The sequence below is a fragment of the Trachinotus anak genome, unplaced genomic scaffold, assembly GCF_046630095.1.
Source record: "Trachinotus anak isolate AG129_WGS33_773 ecotype Australia unplaced genomic scaffold, CSIRO_AGI_Tana_v1 ptg000010l, whole genome shotgun sequence".
NCBI lineage: Eukaryota > Metazoa > Chordata > Actinopteri > Carangiformes > Carangidae > Trachinotus > Trachinotus anak.
Genome location: NW_027273861.1, coordinates 28,269,305 through 28,290,825, shown reverse-complemented (window position 1 = coordinate 28,290,825; position 21,521 = coordinate 28,269,305). Strand labels below are relative to the sequence as shown.

The window sequence follows — 21,521 nt, the reverse complement described above, 5'->3', positions numbered from 1 at the left end:
AGCTCAAGCGATAAAAGAATGTTTTAAGAAGAGACTTAAAGAGGTTAAAGACTCATGACCCTAACTGCAAAACAGAAGAATCACAGAGCATCACGAGCAGAAAAGAGGAAAGTAGCAAATTCAGTCGTTGCAGACACATTTTATTATGTTTTTAAAACAAGAGAGACAAATAAAGTAAAGGAAACAGCTACAAAAAACTTTATCAAGAAATCTGAAATAAATAGCGATAAAATGGGCTCATCTGTGCTGCAGGATCAGTTTGGTTTGCAGTTTGAATAAAAAATCAACATCAGTTTTGGCTTTGATTAAAGAGTTTCTACTTTGTTCTAATGAAAGCTCGTCCAAGGAGAAAGCGGTTGGTAGTTTCTGTCAGTGCAGTCGGAAGTCTGTCTGGGTTTGAAGGAACAGCAGAACCTCCTCTCAGGTGTCGAGGATCGGCCTCGGCCCTGCTTGGTTGCCTCACACCGTCTTCTCCGTGCTCACGCTCGTCTGCGTGGCGGTGGCGTTGGTGTACGTGGGGACGCTGTACTTGGTGAGGACGGATTTAAACTGCTCCAGCGTGGCATCGGTTCGGACCCCCGTTGGGTCGAAGTGGGTGCGACTCACCCTGAAGCCGGCCTCCGTCAGGTACTGAAGGAACTTGTTCAACCTGTGTAGAGAAGTTAAGAGAACATCACAACATGTTCCTGAGGTTTGGTTTCAGTTTGACACCAGAACGTTTAAGGATTATTCATCAACAAATCTCAGTGTAGATCCAAACCAACGGAGTGTTAGTCCGTCTCTTAACACTTTGACTTTCCTCCTCTCTCCGTGCCTCTCAGCTTGGTTCCTACTGAAGATGTAAATCTTTAAAAACACCTCACAATATACCTTTCACTTTTTAAGAAGGCAATAGAGCATTAATTGGGGACTATTTTCAGCGGCGGATTAATCCACATTTGGTGCTCTGGTGAGTATTTGGGGCAGCAGGATGGTGTGTGTGGACAGTGAGTGTGTTCATGGTGATGAAAGAACATGTTGCCCAGTGCAACACTGTGGCTCACTGATGTGTTGATAGTTTGTGGACAACAATGGTGAATGGGCTGTGTTTATACAGAAGCTTTCTAGTGTTAACGACCACTCAAAGTGCTTTACACTACGAGTTGCATTCACACACACATTCATACAGCTCTTCTATACACACACACACACACACACACACACACACACACACACACACACACACACACACACACACAGATGGTGCATCTGAAGTAATTTGCAGTTCGTTATCTCACTCGCGGACACTTCCACATGCAGGAGCCAGGAATCAAACCACCGACCTTCAGATTAGTGGACGACCCAGTCGACCTCCTGAGCTACAGCCACTGGCACAGGGGGAATCGATGTGCCAGGCTTTGACACACACACAGTTGTTGTTGGCAGAACAGATTTGTCGGTTTGGCTCTGAACATGAGATTTGCTGCTGGAAACTGAGTTCACTGCAGCTGCTCTCGTCCACTTTACAGGCACTTTCTATCTCCAACGAGCCCATTAGCTACCAAAGACGTTCACTGCTCGTCCCAGTGCAGTATGGGAAACCTCCAGAGCACCGGAACAGTTTCAGCAGTGGGACACTGGAAAGTGACGGCTGTGAAGTGATGGTTGACTTGAAGTCAGAGGTCACTCACTTGGGCATGTTCATGCCTCGGATGCTGTGGCGGTGGATGCTGTAGTAGAAAGGCGGATGTTCCAGAGATGCATCCGACTTCAGCTTCTTCACCACATTCCCAGAATCCTCTCCGGTCTTCCTCTTCCCTAAAGAAAAAAATTGAATATTACATCAGAAGAGGAAAGTAAACTGAGAGGGATTAATGTCAAACGTCATGTGATTAACCTCTGAAACTCTGCTAAACCCACAAAGTTACAAACTCGTGTTCTTTAAGATGATTTTTCTTCATAATCCACAAAACTTTATTTTAAGATCTAGTGGAGATCCTTAAGTTTTAAGAAAGATATTAAATATGAAGTTGAATCTGTGGAACTGTGTTAGATAAGATTTGCAAACCATCTAGAATATTTTCATCTTTTGTGAAGATGCAGCCATAAAAAAAAACAAAGTCTTGGCTTCAGTGAAGTGTCGGAACAAAGAGACACAGAACATACAGAGAGTGAAACATTCAGGCAGAGTGGGAAAAGGTTCTATACAAGAGTAAAATGAAGAGTTTAAGGTTAAACATGGCATTTAAGTTCAGGTTTTCCCTGCAGAGCATCTTCTGTTGAAGGTACAACATAGTTGGGCCACACTGCCCTCTACAGGACAGAGGCTAGAACTACAGTCACAGTTAAGGGTCTGAGACCGGCAGGTCCCCGTGGTCTCAGGAAACAACCCGTCCTGTGTTCTGACGGATCTGATAAACTGGGAGCATTTCAGCTACAGACTCTAGACTGAGACCAAACCCGTAAAGTCGATCCTACATCAAACAGGTGGAGCCGTTTGGGAGCTGGGCTGATGTGGTTCAGAGCTGAAGCCGTCGGATGGGTTTTTACAGGAGTCTGACTGAGATAGAAATGTTTCTGAAATATATCTGAACTGACGGAAAGTTTTGGAGATGTTGCAGACGTGAGGACAGAAGACACACCTACAAATAAAACCGACCTAGATGAAATAATCCCAGAACAGGGATGTTTTTGTTCAGTTTCTTGGAAAAATAAAAAAGACCTGGATCAAATCAGAAGCTCAGGTCAGCATCAAAGAAATCACTCCCATGTTCTGGACCTGAGAGACAGGAGAGGCTGGTACTCGTGTGGCGTTCTCTTCCTCTGGTACAAGCTCGGAGAGAACCTGAGGTGATAACAGAGATTTATAAGAAGTGTGTGTCTGACTCACCAGGATGATCAGGACTCGACTCCTCTCCGCTCTGCAGCGTCTTAATGACAACTCCACACTCCACTGCAGAGACAACAGGACAGGACGTTCTGTAAACATGTGTGTCATCGTACAGAAATCAGACACACACACACACTGGTGTGAGGCTGCGGCTTTACCCTGGTTAGTGAGAGCGGATGGCCCGTGCACCAAAGACTTGAGGGTGGTGCACTCGGACTCGCAGATCAGAGTTTTGACGAGCGGCTGGATGTCATCCATGCTGTGCTGCACCGCCGCCGACAGCATCCTCCTCAGGAAGCCCGTGTTAAACAGAGGACCGGACCTGGTCACACACACATATCTGTAACTGTGCTACACCTGTGAGGACACTCAGACATGTGATCTAATCTTCATCCCTAACATTTGTTGGTATGAACAGATGGCGCCAAAGTAAGGAGCTTTTCAAGCAGATGCAGCATTTAGTAACTTAACATACATCTCAGTGAGGTGTGTGTCTGTGTGTGTGTGTGTGCGCGTGTGTGTGTGTGCAGTGACACTGAGGTTTACCATAACGGTCCCAGCTGCACCGCCGTCTTTCCAGGCAGACTTCCATGACAGTTACAGGGCAGCGTGTCTGGAAGAAACTTTGCACAGTTAACTTTCTGTTCTCCGCAGAAAAACAACAACGAGCTAAACAACAACAGCTGAGAGTTTCATCGTTCTGTATTTTGGCCAATTCAGTTAATGAGCTACAGCTGACCAATTACAGCCAGCGAGGAGGTCAGCATTGTCAGTAAAGTTTGCATTAGCATTAAAATCACAGCTCTTGTGATTAAAAATCAGCTGTTTTTCAAATCTCCATCGTGATATGAAAACTACACTGTGTCAGCTGTGATGCTGATCTTATTATGCAGACAGAAAGAAAGCAACAGTAAGAAACTGGAAGCAAACATTTCCACTTGTCTGTGGTGGCTAATGTTACTAAAACAGTGGATCTTCTGCACTTTTTGTCAGGAGCTGGTTTTGAAACCTGCATTAATTAACTAACTTTTATCCCATGTTTAACAAAGCAAGATGATGACAAAGTCTCGTTTGAGAGATGTGACAAAGGCACGAACTAAGATCGTGCATCTCCAATAAAAAGGACTCATCCTTCAGCCCTGGACTGTCTGTGTAAACACACAACTCCTCTGTGAAAAACTTTCTGCAGCATCAGTGGTTTTTCATCCACCAGCCACCTGTCACTGACCCCAGACCTGATGCACTCACCGTCCACCATGTTTCCTTGTTTGAGGAAGATTCTCTCCTCACACCACTGACAGTGGACCAGTTTCCGTAACTTCTTAGCCGACTCATCGGCCTGCGTGGGGCCCCTGAGGACTCTCACTACCACCAGGACGAAATGCTCCAGCGCCACCGCCAGCAGCACCTCGATGCCTTTGTTACAGCGAGCGGCCGCTCTGCCACACACAGAGAGATCGGGTGAAGTTTTCTTCAGTGTCTGTCTCTCATTAGGACACACAGAGGTGAAATGAAAAGGCCTACCTGGCCACGGTGGCGACGACCATGCGCGCAGCCAGCTCTTTGTAGTACTCGGTGCGGACGATGTGACAGCCATAGTGACGCAGGGTGACGTTGGGAGACTTGGCGTACAGAGAGCCGGTGTCTGTGGACGTCACAGAGATGATGCCCAGGTTTCGGACATTTCTGAAGGCGGCGTCCAGGTAGTTCACCGCCGTCCCGAACGGATCCAAGTGACTGAGGAGATAAAACAAATGTGTGTTTCTCTCATGTTACAGAATTTAAATCCCTTCGTGCATCAGAAGAGACAGAGCTGCACAGATCAGATCTTCTCCCTCACATGTAGTCAAAAGGCCGCAGGTGCATGATGACGTTGGCGTCCATCTTTGCGACTTCCACTGTGGCGATGGGCGCACTCTCGACCTCACCGCTCACGCCGTCGGGCCCACGGGGGCATCGCGAGCCTCCGTCCACTCGGATGTGGTTCAGCTCGCAGTTCTCTTTGATCATCTTGACACACGTGTCGCTGATGTCGGTTATGGTCACCTTGACCGCGCTACGGAGGTGTTTCGCCCACTGGAGGCCCATGATCCCTGGAGACGCACAGGAAGTAGACAGAAGAGACAAGATGTGACACGTGTGTGTGTGTGTGTGTGTGTGTGTGTGTGTGTGTGTGTGTGGAATTTTTGCTTAAACAGAAAACACTCTCCGTTTTCCAGAGGTGGAGGAGAAACAAGTATCTTGAAAAAAGACAACACAGACGGCTGCAGTCGAGTCTAGTACACGACACAAATTCTTGGAATAATTTTTAGTAGAAAAAAGTGAAATGATTTGACGACTGAGTCCAACCTTTCTAATTGTTTTCAGAAAATAAGATTTTAAAATGAGCGATCAAAGTGAGAAAAACCTTTGTTTGATGCCACTGTTTTTCACAGCGCTGTAGTAGAGGAGGTGCGCTTTTTTTTCTCCTGTGCACAGCCTGCTCACTCTTACATAACTCCTCTTACCTTCAGTTGGCTCACCAGCTGATGTTCAGTGAAATTATCAGGCGATATTTTCTTACAAATTAACTGTCAGTGTTTTGTTGAAATTATTTCTTTCAAAACCGTTTGTCACAAGAAAACTTTTGTGGCAACAGTTTGATCATCACTGTCTCACCTGTGGCTCCGAAAGCATCCAGACACTCCAGCGGGTTTCTCTCTTCGGCCAGAACAGCCAGCGAACAAAACACCAGCTGCCTGAGAGACGCACACACACTGAAGATTAATGTCATCACACCTGTGTGCATTTCTCTAAGAAAACACACACACACACACACACACACACACACACACACACACACACACACACACACACACACACACACACACACACACACACACACACACACACACACACACACAGGTGCTGCTGCTGACCTGTTGGTCTTCATCTTGCGGTTGAAGTAGGTGTCGCTCTTCTGCGGGGTGGTGTGGTTCGGGAGGAGCTGGACGTTTGTCCCAAGTTCTTTCATGATTTCATACGCCTGACCGGACGGAGCTGCTGACACGTGACATCACACATCGTAGCATCACTGATGTTTTGTTGCACGTGTACGTTCGGTTTGGTTCGTGCAGTCTTAAAATCTATTATTGACGTTTCTCTGAGCATTAAACCCTGAACTTTACTGAAAATTTGGAGCTGAAACAATTTGTCAATCAATATAACGACAGAAATTTACAAATTGGTCACAATACTCGATTGAATAAGAGAACTTGTGCTTCAGGAAACCGTGATGGAAATTTTTTTTTCACAATTTTCTGATATGTTATAGAACAATAAACTGAGAAAATGATTGATCAATAACAAAAGAAGTTAGCTTCAGCTCCTGTTTTTAATTGTGTGTATGCACCGTTCTCCTACTCATCTGTAGGAGAAACATACAGTAACTAAACATGGCAGCACTCCAGGAAGCTGCTATAATATTAACCAAAGCTCCGATATGTCGTTAATATGTTGAGCCGCTTCCTGTGATGTGCTGGTGACGTTTTGTTTTTTTTTTTACCTGGCTCTTCAAACGCTACGTCGGAGCTTCCAGAGTAGCTGGCCTCTGTCTCTCCTTTGTTGACGTGGCGCTTCAGGTGGCTGATCATGTCCGTCTTGCGAGCGATGGTGACAGAGCACACCACGCAGTGGTAGTGAGCCACGTGTCTGCCCGACGCCTGGGAACAGGTTCAGACCAAAAAACATCAAATGGGACAGAAACTCTGTTTGACAGCAGACGGTGCCCTATCTCAGGTCTGTGGTTTACTAATGTAATGTACCTTTAATATGTAATATGTTTAATATGTAATTACACTTCAAGTGAACAGTTTTCAATCATTTTCTTCCACAGACTTCATGTCAGCAGCCAAATCTCACAAACCTGAACATTTAGTTTTTAGTGTCGCTGTAAATTACAGGAAAACTTCAGCATAATACATAAATATTCACTTGTGTTTAAACTTTTTCTAGAAAATTCAACAGCAGTGATTTAATTGTGTTGCCTTCTTCCAAAATTAATTTGTGGGTTCCTAGTGGGTTTGTGCTGAACCTCTCACCTGATCTCCTCCGAGGCCTGGCTTCAGGTTTCTGCAGGGCAGGTGACAGATGCACATCCTCTGGCCTGTTAAACATCAGGGGTCAAAGTTTAACGGTTACGTCGTTTGAATCAGGATCTGATGAGCAGCTTCCCGTTAAGTCTGATTTACAGAGACTCAGACATCATCAGATCCCACTTTCATATAAATGTCTATGTTTGAGTTCTTTAGCTTTGTAATCTTTTTCTGATGTCCCAGAACTGAGCAAGACCGCTACACAACATGGCCAAATGTATGTGGACGCTCCTGTCCGTGTGTTGTTCTCATGGTTCAGGTCTCTGAGTTGTACACAGTACAAGTTTAAATCTAAAGGGAAAAAATAAAGACAAGTCTTGAAGCTGCTTATTTTTTCTAACAAAAACCAAAAACCCCAGAGACTTTCAGTTTACACCCACGTGCAACTGGTAGAAGCAGAAATGTTTCAATGTACGACGAACTTATTACTAAAATAGTCACAGCTGTCTGTTGGCACATTGTTTTCACACTTATTGTGTGTTTGCCGGATAAAGGTGTGTTTGCTTTTCTACTACAAACCGTTTTAAGATCGGATTGGTTGTCATTACGCTTTGCTCATGGACAAAATATCTGGATGCCCCTGTGTTCACATGATTGGGCTGTTTTTCTTAGTTCGATCCAGGCTCCTAGTTCCCGTGAAGGGAAAACTTAATGCTGCAGAATACAGCGATATTTTAGACAACACTGTTCAGTGTGTTTGTCCCATTCCTGTTTCCTCCGTGCACAAAGCCAGCTCCACAAACTGTTTTCCCAGTTTGTTGTGGAAGAACTGGACCGGTCTGCACCGAGCCCCGACCTCAGCCCCACCCACCACGAGTCAGACCTCATCACCAGCATCGGCGCTGGACCTCACTGATGCTCTTGTGTCTAAATGGGAGCAGAAATCCCTCCAGCAGGTTCAACGTCTGGTGGAAAGACTGAAACTAGGAGAGCGTGTAGACGTGCGTCAGCTTCCTACCTTCAAACTCCACGTAGACCTTCCAGTGGAGGTTCTGCAGGTGTCGGCGGAGTTTGTGGCTGTAACAGGCTTTAAACTTCTCCTCAGGACACAGAGGACACGACTTACGCCCCGCTGGTGAGAGAAACACAAAATCACTGGAGCTGCAACTATTTTCATTATCAATTCATTTTCAGATTAATAGTTAATAACAGTTTATAAAATGTCAAAAAAATGTCAAAAAATAAATAAACATCTTGTTTTGACAACCAACTGAAATGATCGGACTGGTTAATTTTGGCTTTTTTGCTTGAAAATTTTATTTTATTCTGTTTATTTAATCTTTATTTAACCAGGTTTGTCCCCTTTTACTAGGGAGGTCTGGCCAAGATAGCAGCACCGCAGTTACAGTATTGACTCAATTTGTCATCTAATTCCTCATCTATGTGTTAATGTCATTGTTGAAGCTTTACTGAAGACCCATACTTACCTCCATTGAGGTCAACCAGCATCTCGAGGCCCTCCAGCTTGGTTTGGATGGAGATGTGTCTCTCTGTCAGTAGAAAAGGAGAATGAGAACCTGTGAGTCCACTGTCCTGTTACCAAAGCCACAAAGTCAGTTAATTTAGTTGTGCAGCTGCCATGTGAACATATCGACACACAAAAACAGCTTTTGTGAAATTACCAGTAGTCGTAGTGGAGGGTCTGGCATCATTATCTGCAGCAGGTTCAGTCTCTGCAGCTCGGTCACCAGCTGAAGGCGCATCTCCACCATCGCCACCTTCAGAGACAGAGAGGCTGTTTGAATTCTTTAAACTCTAAATTAAAAACCAGCGTCTACTCGTCCACTTCTTCAAAAAGGAAAACTGTCGTTGTTATGATCCAGGGCTGGATTACACCTGCGTGCTCCGTCAGAGGTTGTCTGACTCCAGCCAAGTGTACAACCACGTTAAACCAGCAGCCGAGGCCCTGTTCATCAGTGAAGCTCTGGCTCTGGGCCCTTTTATACTTCCCTGCAAGTCTAAGCAATTAGTCCTTAGATTATCTTTGCAATTTATGTCAGAAAATAATCAAAATGCCCAAAGTCCAAAGTAACATCTTCAGATGATCAACAGTCCCAAAACACAAAGATGTTCAGTTTATTATTGACCTGTACTGATCTTCATTTCATTTTTTAAAATTATAAAAATAAAATAATTAAAGATAGCTGGTGGCCGGTGACACGATGAATTACTTCAGTTATTGTCTGTCAAGTTTGTTGATTAGTAATTTTCTACTGATCCATTGTGCAAAAAAAAAAGAAAAAAAGATGAAGTGGTGGCTCTGTGTGAATTTGACTGTTTTCATGGAAATAGATAATTAGAGATATGTACAATAATCATATCATAAAGGAGGCTGTTAAACTGCAGTAAAGTTGCATCAAATATAGTTTTAACTGTTACATGAAAATATTAAAAGTGAAAGTTCAGAGCATCTTCGTGGCAGTTTTCTGGAGCTCAGCTTTCAGTTTGTTTGTCTCTTGATCTGAACTGAACCCGGTCTCAGGTCCGCGCCTCTGCGGTCCTGCAGCGCAGCTCCGTGAGGAGGCCGTGTCCTCCCAGGCTGTGGCGGAGCGAAAGGGTGAAACGCCCCGATGAAGCCTCTGCTGAGAGGCTGTCGCTCATGTAGGTAACCGCTGACCCCGACGCTGCAGCTCACTCCAGCTCCAGTCCCTTTGTCCCCGCTGTTGTTTACTATTTAGGTCCTACCGCGGAGCTCCGTGGTGAGGCCGTCGTTCAGTTCAGCAGTTACAAACTCAAATTCTCCGTGAATTCACTGCGCAGCCGACGACGAGGAGTAAACTACGATTAATGCTGCACTTCACGGTCCAAATATCTGAGTTCAACCGAGAAACCAGCGCCTTTAACTCACGTTTGATATCGACGTCCTCCTGGTGTAGCTGCGCAGCGTCCGCCTCTGTCAGCTCCGCCATTACTAACGACACCAACTACGCAGGAAGCGGTCTGTGCTGCGCACTTTGCTTAAACTGCGCAGGTTTTGTAGCGTAGCTGCGGAACTCCGCCGGAATGTCGCTCAGTTCAACAGAAACGGGAAATAAAACTGAGGATTGAACATATAAAATTGCATAAATAAATATAACGAGATACAAATACAAAATATGAGTGACTGTATTTAGTTAGTTGCAATTTAAATAGGTAGTAATAACTTAAGAATAGTTGTGGTTTAGTCAGTTACAGCTGAGAATAAAGTTATGGATATTCAATTTAGGGAGCCTGTTAGCATTATTAGCACAGTAGCTAGTGTGCTGAGCGTTTCCAGCTAACACACAAGTGGAGACCAGCCACTTTACAACATGTTATTTGTTTTTTCTGCCAAATATTTCTATTCACTAACGTACATGTGTGGGAACTCTTAAACTCTACACCCTTTCAGTATGCCAGGTGCTTCTGCAGACTTGTTTTTGCAGTCTTTTTTTTTTTTTACTTTGTTGGAGTGGCAGCAATGTTATTATTTATTAATTCATTTGCACAGTAAAAATTACAATTATTTTATTATTTATTCACATTTATATGATATGTTCACAAAAACACTACAAACACACACACACCTACATATACGTCCATCAAGAGAGAAAAGGGGGAAAAAGGATGAAGAATGCAAATGTGAGTCACATTGTGTAAGTGAGCAGAAGTACAGGGAGGAAGACCAAGCTGCATTTCCTCCCGAACATGAACATCTTAATGACAGTGTCGGTAACGACTCCTGGCTGTCGCCCTCTCACAGACAACACACTCCTGACACAACACACTTACACCTGAGCTCTGCTTTTGTGAAGGGTCGGTTTAATTTGGTTGATTTCCCCCTTTTGCATGCAAATTTAAAATTGTTCCAATAGAAACCACTAATGAATATACAGTTAACAAGGTTCAGTGCAGACAAATGTTTGAGAAAATTCAAACGAGACATTCTAAGTAGAATTAATTTGAATTTAACCAAACTTATTAACATATTTACGTTAAACTAATGAGAAAAGATAAAGCTGATTCCACTAAATTCCTGCATAATGTTTTACAGTGCAGTCATTTCACAGCACTGGTGAGTGAGACAGCTGCCACACTGGGTGGTGCAGTTGGAGTATAGTCCATCTGGTTTGGTTAACACCATCACTGAATGGGTGAAACGAGCTATATTATAATTGAGTATGAGGAAGGGCGGTGCAAGTATGTATGACCGTTTTCTCCCTGTCAACGCAATGTTCATCACAAAACTTTTTTAAAAGAATATCTGAGGTGTTTCTCTTTGTCTTCTGCTCAGACTGACACATGACATGAAACAACAAATTAGAAATGAAAAACAACTCGCTCCATCAAATGCTTCCTTCTGTGAGAATTATTAAAAGTCCCCCAAATCATAAATGATTAGCCTCAGCAGGACCTACACAAGGGATGGTCTCTACACTTTACGAATTTATTTCTGAACCTCGCCGGCCAGTGTCTGTAGAAGCCACATGGGGTGAGGACATACCTGGTGTAAATAATGACGGTATTTGCTGGAGGACAGTGCGGAAAAACCTATACAGTACTTCTAAGAATCCAGATCATCAGCTAATACATTATAAATTTGCACATAGGATGTACCTAACACCCAAAAAGCTATGTCCACTCAACACCCTAGTGTCACATCCAGAGGGAATTTCAGTAAATCTGGCACCAAATGATGAAGACATGACATTTTATATCCAAACGGTCAAAGGTCAACTTCACTGTGACATCATAATGTTCAGCAAAAATACTTCTGGCCATTATTCAACAATGTAACTCTGGAAAGGGAGATTGTTACCATTTCCTGCCACTTGGCTGGTTGACGGAGGGATACAACCATGAAGTGATGGTTCTAGTTGTTTGTGATCTACTTTTGTGTTCTCACATAAAGCATTTTGCATTACCTAGAAATAAGTGACACATTCCCTGCAATCTAGAGAGGATTTGATGAAGATTCTGGTTGTTAAAGGTCAAGGTCGCTGTGACCTATGGCCTTTCAACAAACCACAAATATAAAATTATCCTTTAAATGTGGAGTTTCGAAATTTGAACTTCATACTTTTGGTTTTCATTCACAATCCTGAACAGGTGGTGAAACTAAAAAGGGTGTGAAAAGGTGTGAGGTTTTTTCACCTGAATGAATATGATGTAAAAATGGTAACACCCTAATTCCTGACGTTTATACGCATGGATCTGTCATAGATTTATTCAGCACCTGTAGAGTATATAAAGTGTAGCGGTGCTGATAAGGTGCAGTGTCACCATCCAGGGAACCTGATCTGCAGAACTCACCTGTTCATCATGATGAAGCTGATCCTCTCTCTCACTCTCATCTGGGCGCTCTGCAGCACAGGTAACATCACTGATTCTTACATGAGAGTTTCTGCAGGTGATACACCACCTAATTTAATTTTAAGAAGTCCTAAATCTTATCAGAACCATTAAAAAAAAAGAAATTAAAAAAATAAAGTAAATAATATTTATTTCAATTAACCAGAACTGATTTAATATCACTGAAAATATTACATAAGACTATATTGATCCCAAGAGGGAAAATTGCTACAGAACAGCAGAACAAGAAATTGTCTAAATAGATAAGAAACAGATAAAGAACTAACAATAAGAGTCATATAACAACCATTATGTCTTAAAATCAGCAACAATTATTAGAACATTTTTGAACCTGTAACCCTAAAGACCTCTCACATTTAATGTGACATTTTTTCCCTATTTTTCTCCTCATTGCAGCTGCAGCACTTGTGTGTCAAACTTGCACAGATCAGCAGTGTTCAAGCACAACATCAGTTCCATGTTCCTCAGAGACGGCGTGTATATCAGCTTCCATTAACGGTAATCTTTTCTTCATGTTGTCTATTACTTTTCAGTCAAATACATGTGCTGCAAAGTTATGTGTGTTTTCAATCAACATGAACTAACTGCACTTTGTCTCTGCAGCTGTTTCATCTGGAGCTGCAGCACAGTTAATCTTCAAGGCGTGTGCATCTCCATCATTGTGTCCAGCTCCAGGCTCTCAGACATTTTCAGTGAACTTGGGTGTTCAAAGTGCAGTTGCATCTGCTGAGTGCTGCAACACAGATAACTGCAACTCTGCAACTCTACCTTGTAAATACAGATTGATGACTGTCCTATTTAAGACAAACTGACATATATAAGGGAAGAATATACTTCTTCTGACATTAAATGTTCTGTTTTTATTTTGTGATACTTCAATGTTCTGTCATCCTCATATAAATGATGTTGTGTCTGTTCTGTTTCAGTCCCTGCTGATCAGTCAACTAACACCCTGTCGTGTTTGACTTGTGACCCCGCCACCTCTCAGTGCACCAATACATTACAGTGTAGTGGAGTGGAGGACCAGTGCTTTCAAGCAAGTTGTGAGTCTTCTTTTACTGCACAACATTAATATGACATCTTTTGTGACTACAGATTAAGATTTTTGCTGAGTTTGTGAGGTTTTTTTGTTTTGTTTTTGTTTTGCTGATAGTTTTAGATAGTTTTACGTTAATTTCCTTTTGATAGACTAATCAAGTAATTGACTAATTGGTGCAGTTCTAAATAATATAACACTGAGAGGAACCTTTCTTCAGAAAGAGTCGCTACTTTTTCTTTTGACATGATAACCACATTAGTTCAGATAGTACCTTTACTTGAGTAAGTTGCCTAATGCAAGACTTTAACTTGTAACAGAGTATTTCTACATTGTGGTTCTGCTTCTGTCATTTAGAGAGTAATTTAACACCAGACTGAAAAACAGGGTTTTGCTGCCCTGTGCTGGTTGAAAGTTTCAAGCCTGTTTCACCTGTGAAAACTCTCAGAGAACATGTTGGGTGTGACTGGATGTGATCAGACGAGCTCTGTTGCACCACCCTTAACAGTCACGAGGTCCTGGAGAACACTTGTACATCACTGCAACAAAATGAGACATTCAACCACTTGATGTCAGCAAAAACAAGATTTTCCAGTTGATGTTGTTACTTGAAAAAGGAAAGATCTGAATAATTCTCCCTGGAATTAATTATCTGACAATAACTGAATTGAATTTGTACAATAACACAGTGATTTTTCATCTGCAGTGACGAGTGGATCCACCACTTCTGCAGCCTTTGGCTGCGCATCTACGAACCTGTGTTCAGCTGCTGGAGCCCTGGCAGACCTCCCACTCCTGCAAAATGTTGGGAACATCACCAGTGGACTAAACTGCTGTGGGACCAGTTTGTGTAACACTGTAGCAACAACAACTGCCCCACCAACAACAACTACTGCCCCAACAACAACAACAACTGCCCCAACAACAACAACTGCCCCACCAACAACAACAACAACCACTGCCCCAACAACAACAACAACCGCTGATCCAACAACCACAACCACTGCAGCCCCAACAACAACAACAACAACAACTGCTGCTCCAACAACAACAACCACTGCCCCAACAACAACAACTACTGCCCCAACAACAACAACCGCTGCCCCAACAACAACAACTACAACTCCCGCCAGTGATGCCTGTTGTATCCGACTGGGTGTGATCCATCTGCTGCTTGGACTCCTTGTCTTTAGCCTCTATTAGAACACAAAGACATGGACGAAGCACATTTGAAGCCACAGGAAAGGAGGTCACAGGAAATCCACATTTAGGAAAAAGAGAAAAGAATGTGGGCGAAGCTGAGGTGGGATGAGAAGGCACAGGTGCAATAGACACACACATAACCACAAAACAGAGTGAAAAAGATTTTATTTACAGATTTTATTTACTTGGTACATACTAGCTGGGGATTAATCTATCGAATGCTGTAACATCATTTAATAGTTAAGTATTGTTTCAAACTGTAGTAATAATACTTAAGACTAAAATAAATGAAAGAACACTGAAAATGCCCATCTTGTTTTGATGTTTTAAATGTTTTGTTTTGTCATTAATGATCATTAATGATATAAATACACAGATAAAAATACACAGATATTCAGTATAGCTTACAATAAAGATGCTGCAGAAAATGTTGAGCAACATGTTGATGTGAAACCCATGAGTGTGGACCACACCCCTCTGCAAACGTTTTATTTCAGTCTCAGCTACACACCTGTAAAGGTATGTGACTGCATCATGTAGGTTGTGACGCTGTCATGCTGATAAAATCTGTTCATGGACAGACATATAAACATCTACTGAAGGACTCAAAATCACTGCTGTGGTAGATCCTGGGTCTGTGTTTTCTTTCAGAAACGGGTAAAAACATTTGATTTTCATTTTAAAATACAAATATTTAAATTGGTATAAGAAGAAAACATTATATGGCCTCACAGTGTCAGAGCCCCTTCATTGTTATTGAGAAAACTGGTAACAATCAGATTTGACAATTATTTTATTTTTTTTTCTGACATTGTCTATATATATTCTTAATCATAGATCTATCAGTTCCTCTATATTTTTCTGCTATTGACAGAGTTCAAACTATTTAACGTGGCCACATAGCTCTTTATTTAAACCCTATACATGTCATTTGTCCTCGCTAATTAAGGTTTTTGAAATGCCTTTCAATGTTTTTTTGGAGACTGTTGTTGTTTGCCTCTCTTTTTTTATGGAGATGGTCTTTTTACCTGAGGTGTAGCAATATTATATGGGCCAATATGTTTGCCACATTTTTTGAGCTGGATTAAATTTTTTACTGATTGTATCAATATAGCGTGGGCACTTGTCATTGTTATTATTGTTACTTGTATTTTACTGTTTTTTGTTTTTGTCATTATTTTATTGCTCCATTTTGTCTTGGATTTTAATTGACATGATTGTTTTACATTATGATGTAATGTTTGAATTGACCCTGGGAAAAGTAGTTGTTACTTTGGTGGTGGCTGATGGGGACCCAAATACATAAAAAAAATGAAAAGAAAAAAATGTAAATGTATTTTGATTGACAAAGCGAGATTTCAAGACAGAAATTTACCATAATGTTTCCAACAATATTAATGAAAGAATTCCTATATACATTCTTTCCCATCACACCAACAGAGGGCAGTATTCAATGAAATATAGAGGTGTATGACCGTGGAACACCAACCTACACTTGGGAGACATCTCACCCTCAAGACCTGTTTTCAAAAGAAAATTTAAAGTGGCATTTTATTATTTCTTTCTTTTTTTAAAAAATCTATTTCCATCTAAGATATTTATTTACAAAAATACAGCACAACAGTCTTTGTCTGTAAATTCTGGACTTATTTCCAATACTGAGGCAGCAGGGGTCAGGATGGGATTTTAATGCCTCTACACCGGCAACAGCCAGGACCTGAGACATTTTCTTTTCAGGTTGTCCGTTTGTACGTCCCATCCTCGAGAACGTAATATCTCATTAACGCCCTGAGGGAATTGACAGGTTGGTGGAGGCCAACAACCAACAGGCAGTAATTCTAGTTGTTTGTGATCTACTTTTACGTTCCCTCATAGTACATTTTACATCACCTAGAAATAGGTGCCACATTCCCGTCAATCTACAAAGGTACTTGCAGCTGTATTATGATTTAGTATTATGCATGACACCGCCCCTGGATGACGAAAGCATGAGGGGCTGGCTCAGGCGAACGCCATACCTGTATAGTTGTTCAGTGTCTCTGCTATTTTTGAGGCGTGACCCATGGCTCCCAGCAAAAATAGACAGGGAAAAGATCTGTTGATGTCATATTGACATCATGCCAGCAACAATGCATGGAATTCACACCTTTCACTATTGTTGTCTATGTCTAGGCTGAATCTGAATATGACACAGATGTGAAAAAATATATAGTTTGTTTTTTCTTTTTTTTGACAATTTTAGCAGCTGCTTGTGGAGACATTGAAATCTTACTGACATTTTCTGTCAAAAATAAATAAGAATTTAATGTATAATGAAGAGGAATCCAACATTCAAGTATCCTGCAAACTCTATGTACAAAGATAGAACTGGCAGTAGCAGCAACGCAGAAGACATGTAGTCAGTGTGAAAACAACAGAGAGGCACTCAGTGTGTGATATTAAGAGGCAAACAAATGAGACCTAGAGAAGTAGAAAAGTGAACTATGGACAAAAAGCCAAATCAATAAATTAATTAATTCATTAACTTGCCAGAAAGCAGTAGAGAGAGAGAACAAATAAATTCATTCTCATTTAAATGTGGAATTTAAAATGTCTAACTTCATACTTCTGGTTCACAATCCTGAACAAATAAACACTGATGAAACTAAAAGGGTGTGAAAAGGTGTGATGTTTTTCCACCTAACAAAGGAGGAGATGACAGTCTGAAAGCTCATGATGTAAAAATGGTAACACACACCCAATCCCTGACGTTCATACACATGCATCTGTCGCACAAGTCATAGATTTGTTCAACACCTGTAGAGTATATAAAGTGTAGCGGTGCTGATAAGGTGCAGTGTCACCATCCAGGAAAACTGATCTGCAGAACTCACCTGTTCATCATGATGAAGCTGATCCTCTCTCTCACTCTCATCTGGGCGCTCTGCAGCACAGGTAACATCACTGATTCTTACATGAGAGTTTCTGCAGGTGATACACCACCTAATTTAAAACAGTTCTAAAAAAAGTTGTGTCCTCATCGTCTGATGAGCTATTTTTTATGAAGAAATAGTAAACTAAATAATAGCGGATTATTACTTTTAATTAACCTGAACTACTTTCATATCATTGAAAATATGATATAAGACTTTATTGATCCCCAGAGGGAAAATTCACATGCTACAGCAGTGCAAGAAAAAATCTAAATAGATAAGAAACAGATAAAGAACTAAACAATCAGAGTCTAACAGTGTATATTAGACACTTTAAATCATTTTTAAACATTACAACCATTATGTCTTAAAATATCTGTGATCAACAGCTACAATTATGAGAACATTTTTGACCCTGTAACCCTAAAGACCTCTAATATTTAATATGACCTTTTTTCCTATTTTTCTCCTCATTGCAGCTGCAGCACTTGTGTGTCAAACTTGCACAGATGATCAATGTTCAAGCACAGCACCAGTTCCATGTTCCTCAGAGACGGCGTGTGTAACAGCCTCCATTAACGGTAATCTTTTCTTCATGTTGTCTATTACTTTTCAGTCAAATACATGTGCTGCAAAGTTATGTGTGTTTTCCATCAACATGAACTAACTGCACTTTGTCTCTGCAGCTGTTTCATCTGGAACTCCATTTCAGCAAATCTTCAAGGCGTGTGCATCGCCCTCCTTGTGTCCAGCTCCAGGCTCTCAGACATTTTCAGTGAACTTGGGTGTTCAAAGTGCAGTTGCATCTGCTCAGTGCTGCAACACAGATAACTGCAACTCTGCAACTCTACCTTGTAAGTACAGATGAATGACTTCTTTATGATCTTATCTCAGACAAGCTGATATACATAAGGGAAGAATATTAGAATCCTTCTTCCAACATGTTCTGTTTTTATTTTGTGATACGTCAATGTTCTGTCATCCTCATATAAATGATGTTGTGTCTGTTCTGTTTCAGTCCCTGCTCCTCAGTCAACTAACACCCTGTCGTGTTTGACTTGTGACCCCGCCACCTCTCAGTGCACCAATACATTACAGTGTAGTGGAGTGGAGGACCAGTGCTTTCAAGCAAGTTGTGAGTCTTCATGTTGTTTACTCTGACAAAGATTGTCTCCTAATCTCTTCTACTAGGATGTAAGTGATGAGATACATTTATCAAGTTCTGACCTTGAGGGCAATTTAATGCACTTTTACTCACATCTCTTGGTCTATTCTATGTTATTTTTGTCCTTCTAATCCATAACCTTTCAGAGGTCAGCATTTTACTTTTTACTACACAATATTTGTATGACAGCTATTGTGACTACAGATTAAGATTATAACATCGTTTTAGTGTGACAGGTTTAAAGAGTAAGAGTAATTAAAAATAAATAAATAAATAAAACTTCATCTCAACCAGTTACAAATCAAAGTGAGTGATTCTGTGAGGGCTGAGGTAACCGATTATTTTCAGTATCAGTTAATCTGGTTGTTATTTTGTCAGTTAAGGGACACGAGCTGTAACACCAATCAACATGTTGATGTTCTCAGTAGTTATTACTGCATGAATACTCGCAGAACCCAGTACTCATGGGTTGGAACACACCCATCTTTGGCCTTGATGTCTCAAACACACACCTGTAGTTTCGTGATTGTATCTTAAAGAGTTGTGACGCTATCACGGTGGCTAAATCTGTCCACGAACAGACATTGAAGGTGATGATATCAACTCAGTTGTTTTGTCCAAACTTGAGAAGTATTCAAGTTACAGTTCAAGTTATGTGAATTATTGTGAAAATGCACACTTACACCACACCTGCACCACCACTGACAGTCACTAGGTCCTGGAGAACACTTGTACATCACTGCAACAAAATGAGACATTCAACCACTTGATGTCAGCAAAAACAAGATTTTCCACATGATGTTGTTACTTGTAAAGTGAAAGATCTGAATAATTCTCCCTGAAATTAATTATCTGACAATAACTGAATTGAATTTGTACAATAACACAGTGATTTTTCATCTGCAGTGACGAGTGGATCCACCACTTCTGCAGCCTTTGGCTGCGCATCTACGAACCTGTGTGCAGCTGCTGCTGGCCTGGGAAGCCTCCCATTCCTGCAAAATGTTGGGAACATCACCAGTGGACCAGCCTGCTGTGGGACCAGTTTGTGTAATACTGTAGCAACAACAACTGCCCCACCAACAACAACAACTACTGCCCCAACAACAACAACAACTACTGCCCCAACAACAACAACAACAACAACAACTGCTGCCCCAACAACAACAACAACTGCTGCCCCAACAACAACAACTGCTGCCCCAACGACAACAACAGCTGCTGCCCCAACAACAACAGCAGCTGCTCAAACAACAACAACTGCTGCCCCAACAACAACAACAACAACAACAACCGCTGCTCCAGCAACAACAACAACTGCTGCCCCAACAACAACAACTGCCCCAACAACGACAACAGCTGCCCCAACAACAACAACAGCTGCCCCAACAACAACTGCTGCCCCAACAACAACTACAACAACCGCTGCCCCAACAACAACAACTGCTGCCCCAACAACTACAACAACTGCCCCAACAACCACAACAACTGCCCCAACAACAACAGCTGCTCCAACCACAACAACTGCAGCCCCAACAACAACTGCTGCCCCAACAACAACTACAACAACCGCTGCTCCAACAACAACAACAACTACTGCCCCAACAACAACAACAGCTGCCCCAACAACAACAACACCAACAACTGCAGCCCCAACAACAACAACAACTGCCCCAACAACAACAACAGCTGCCCCAACAACAACAACAACAACTGCCCCAACAACAACAACAGCTGCTCCAACAACAACTGCTGCCCCAACAACAACAACAACTGCCCCAACAACTGCTGCTCCAACAACAACAACTGCTGCCCCAACAACAACAACAACTGCTGCCCCAACAACAACAACAACTGCTGCCCCAACAACTACAACAACTGCCCCAACAACCACAACAACTGCCCCAACAACAACAGCTGCTCCAACCACAACAACTGCAGCCCCAACAACAACAGCTGCCCCAACAACAACTGCTGCCCCAACAACAACTGCTGCCCCAACAACAACTACAACAACCGCTGCCCCAACAACAACAACTGCTGCCCCAACAACAACCACAACAACTGCCCCAACAACAACAGCTGCTCCAACCACAACAACTGCAGCCCCAACAACAACTGCTGCCCCAACAACAACTACAACAACCGCTACTCCAACAACAACAACAACAACTACTGCCCCAACAACAACAACAGCTGCTCCAACAACAACAACAACAACTGCAGCCCCAACAACAACAACAACAACTGCAGCCCCAACAACAACAACTGCCCCAACAACAACAACAGCTGCCCCAACAACAACTGCTGCTCCAACAACAACTGCTGCCCCAACAACCACAACAACTGCCCCAACAACTGCTGCCCCAACAACAACTACAACAACCGCTGCTCCAACAACAACAACAACTGCTGCCCCAACAACTACAACAATCGCTGCTCCAACAACAACTGCTGCTCCAACAACAACTGCAGCCCCAACAACAACAACTGCCCCAACAACAACAACAGCTGCTCCAACAACAACAACTGCTGCCCCAACAACAACAACAACTGCCCCAACAACAACAACAACTGCAGCCCCAACAACAACAACTGCCCCAACAACAACAACAGCTGCTCCAACAACAACAACTGCTGCCCCAACAACAACAACAACTGCTCCAACAACAACAACAACTGCAGCCCCAACAACAACAACTGCAGCCCCAACAACAACAACTGCTGCCCCAATAACCACAACCAATGCCCCAACAACAACTGCTCTAACCACAACTGCTGCCCTGACAACAACAACCACTGCTCCAAAAACAACAACAACAACTGCAGCCCGAACAACAACAACTACTGCCCTAACAACAACAACTGCTGC

The 21,521-nt window shown here is 42.3% G+C and overlaps 1 protein-coding gene and 2 long non-coding RNA genes across 4 annotated transcripts; 2 read left to right on the top strand and 1 right to left on the bottom strand.

Moving 5' to 3' along the window:
- Positions 1-123: 123 nt before the first annotated feature.
- Positions 124-10,001, bottom strand: trmt1l (tRNA methyltransferase 1-like). Of its 2 annotated transcripts, none has more exons than XM_071486576.1 (16): positions 9,851-10,001; positions 8,625-8,720; positions 8,430-8,492; positions 7,961-8,074; positions 6,949-7,013; positions 6,414-6,570; positions 5,788-5,911; positions 5,528-5,607; positions 4,710-4,962; positions 4,394-4,606; positions 4,118-4,308; positions 3,416-3,482; positions 3,028-3,191; positions 2,870-2,932; positions 1,671-1,797; positions 124-649 (listed from the first exon to the last, which is right to left on the bottom strand). In XM_071486576.1, exons 1-16 carry the CDS (start codon positions 9,909-9,911, stop codon positions 460-462), a joined length of 2,028 nt encoding a protein of 675 aa, XP_071342677.1. In that variant the 5' UTR covers positions 9,912-10,001; the 3' UTR covers positions 124-459. The 2 variants fall into 2 exon arrangements, with proteins under 2 accessions (XP_071342677.1, XP_071342678.1); XM_071486577.1 differs by having other exon boundaries at positions 5,788-5,908.
- Positions 10,002-12,243: 2,242 nt separating this feature from the next.
- LOC139626423 (uncharacterized) lies at positions 12,244-14,414 on the top strand. Its single transcript, XR_011692263.1, has 5 exons — positions 12,244-12,334; positions 12,730-12,831; positions 12,937-13,104; positions 13,260-13,376; positions 14,076-14,414. It is a non-coding gene; the product is annotated as an uncharacterized lncRNA (long non-coding RNA).
- A 2,545-nt stretch (positions 14,415-16,959) lies between these two features.
- LOC139626422 (uncharacterized) lies at positions 16,960-19,976 on the top strand. Its single transcript, XR_011692262.1, has 5 exons — positions 16,960-17,506; positions 17,964-18,065; positions 18,171-18,338; positions 18,503-18,619; positions 19,556-19,976. It is a non-coding gene; the product is annotated as an uncharacterized lncRNA (long non-coding RNA).
- The last annotated feature ends 1,545 nt before the right edge of the window (positions 19,977-21,521 follow it).

Coding starts and splice junctions, on each gene's coding strand:
- trmt1l (XM_071486576.1), bottom strand. CDS start 9,911: ATGGCGGAGCTGACAGAGGCGGACGCTGCGCAGCTACACCAGGAGGAC. Junction 8,493..8,624: donor ACCCTCCACTACGACTACTG/GTAATTTCACAA, acceptor TTCTACTGACAG/AGAGACACATCTCCATCCAA. Junction 650..1,670: donor CGAGGCATGAACATGCCCAA/GTGAGTGACCTC, acceptor TTCTCTACACAG/GTTGAACAAGTTCCTTCAGT.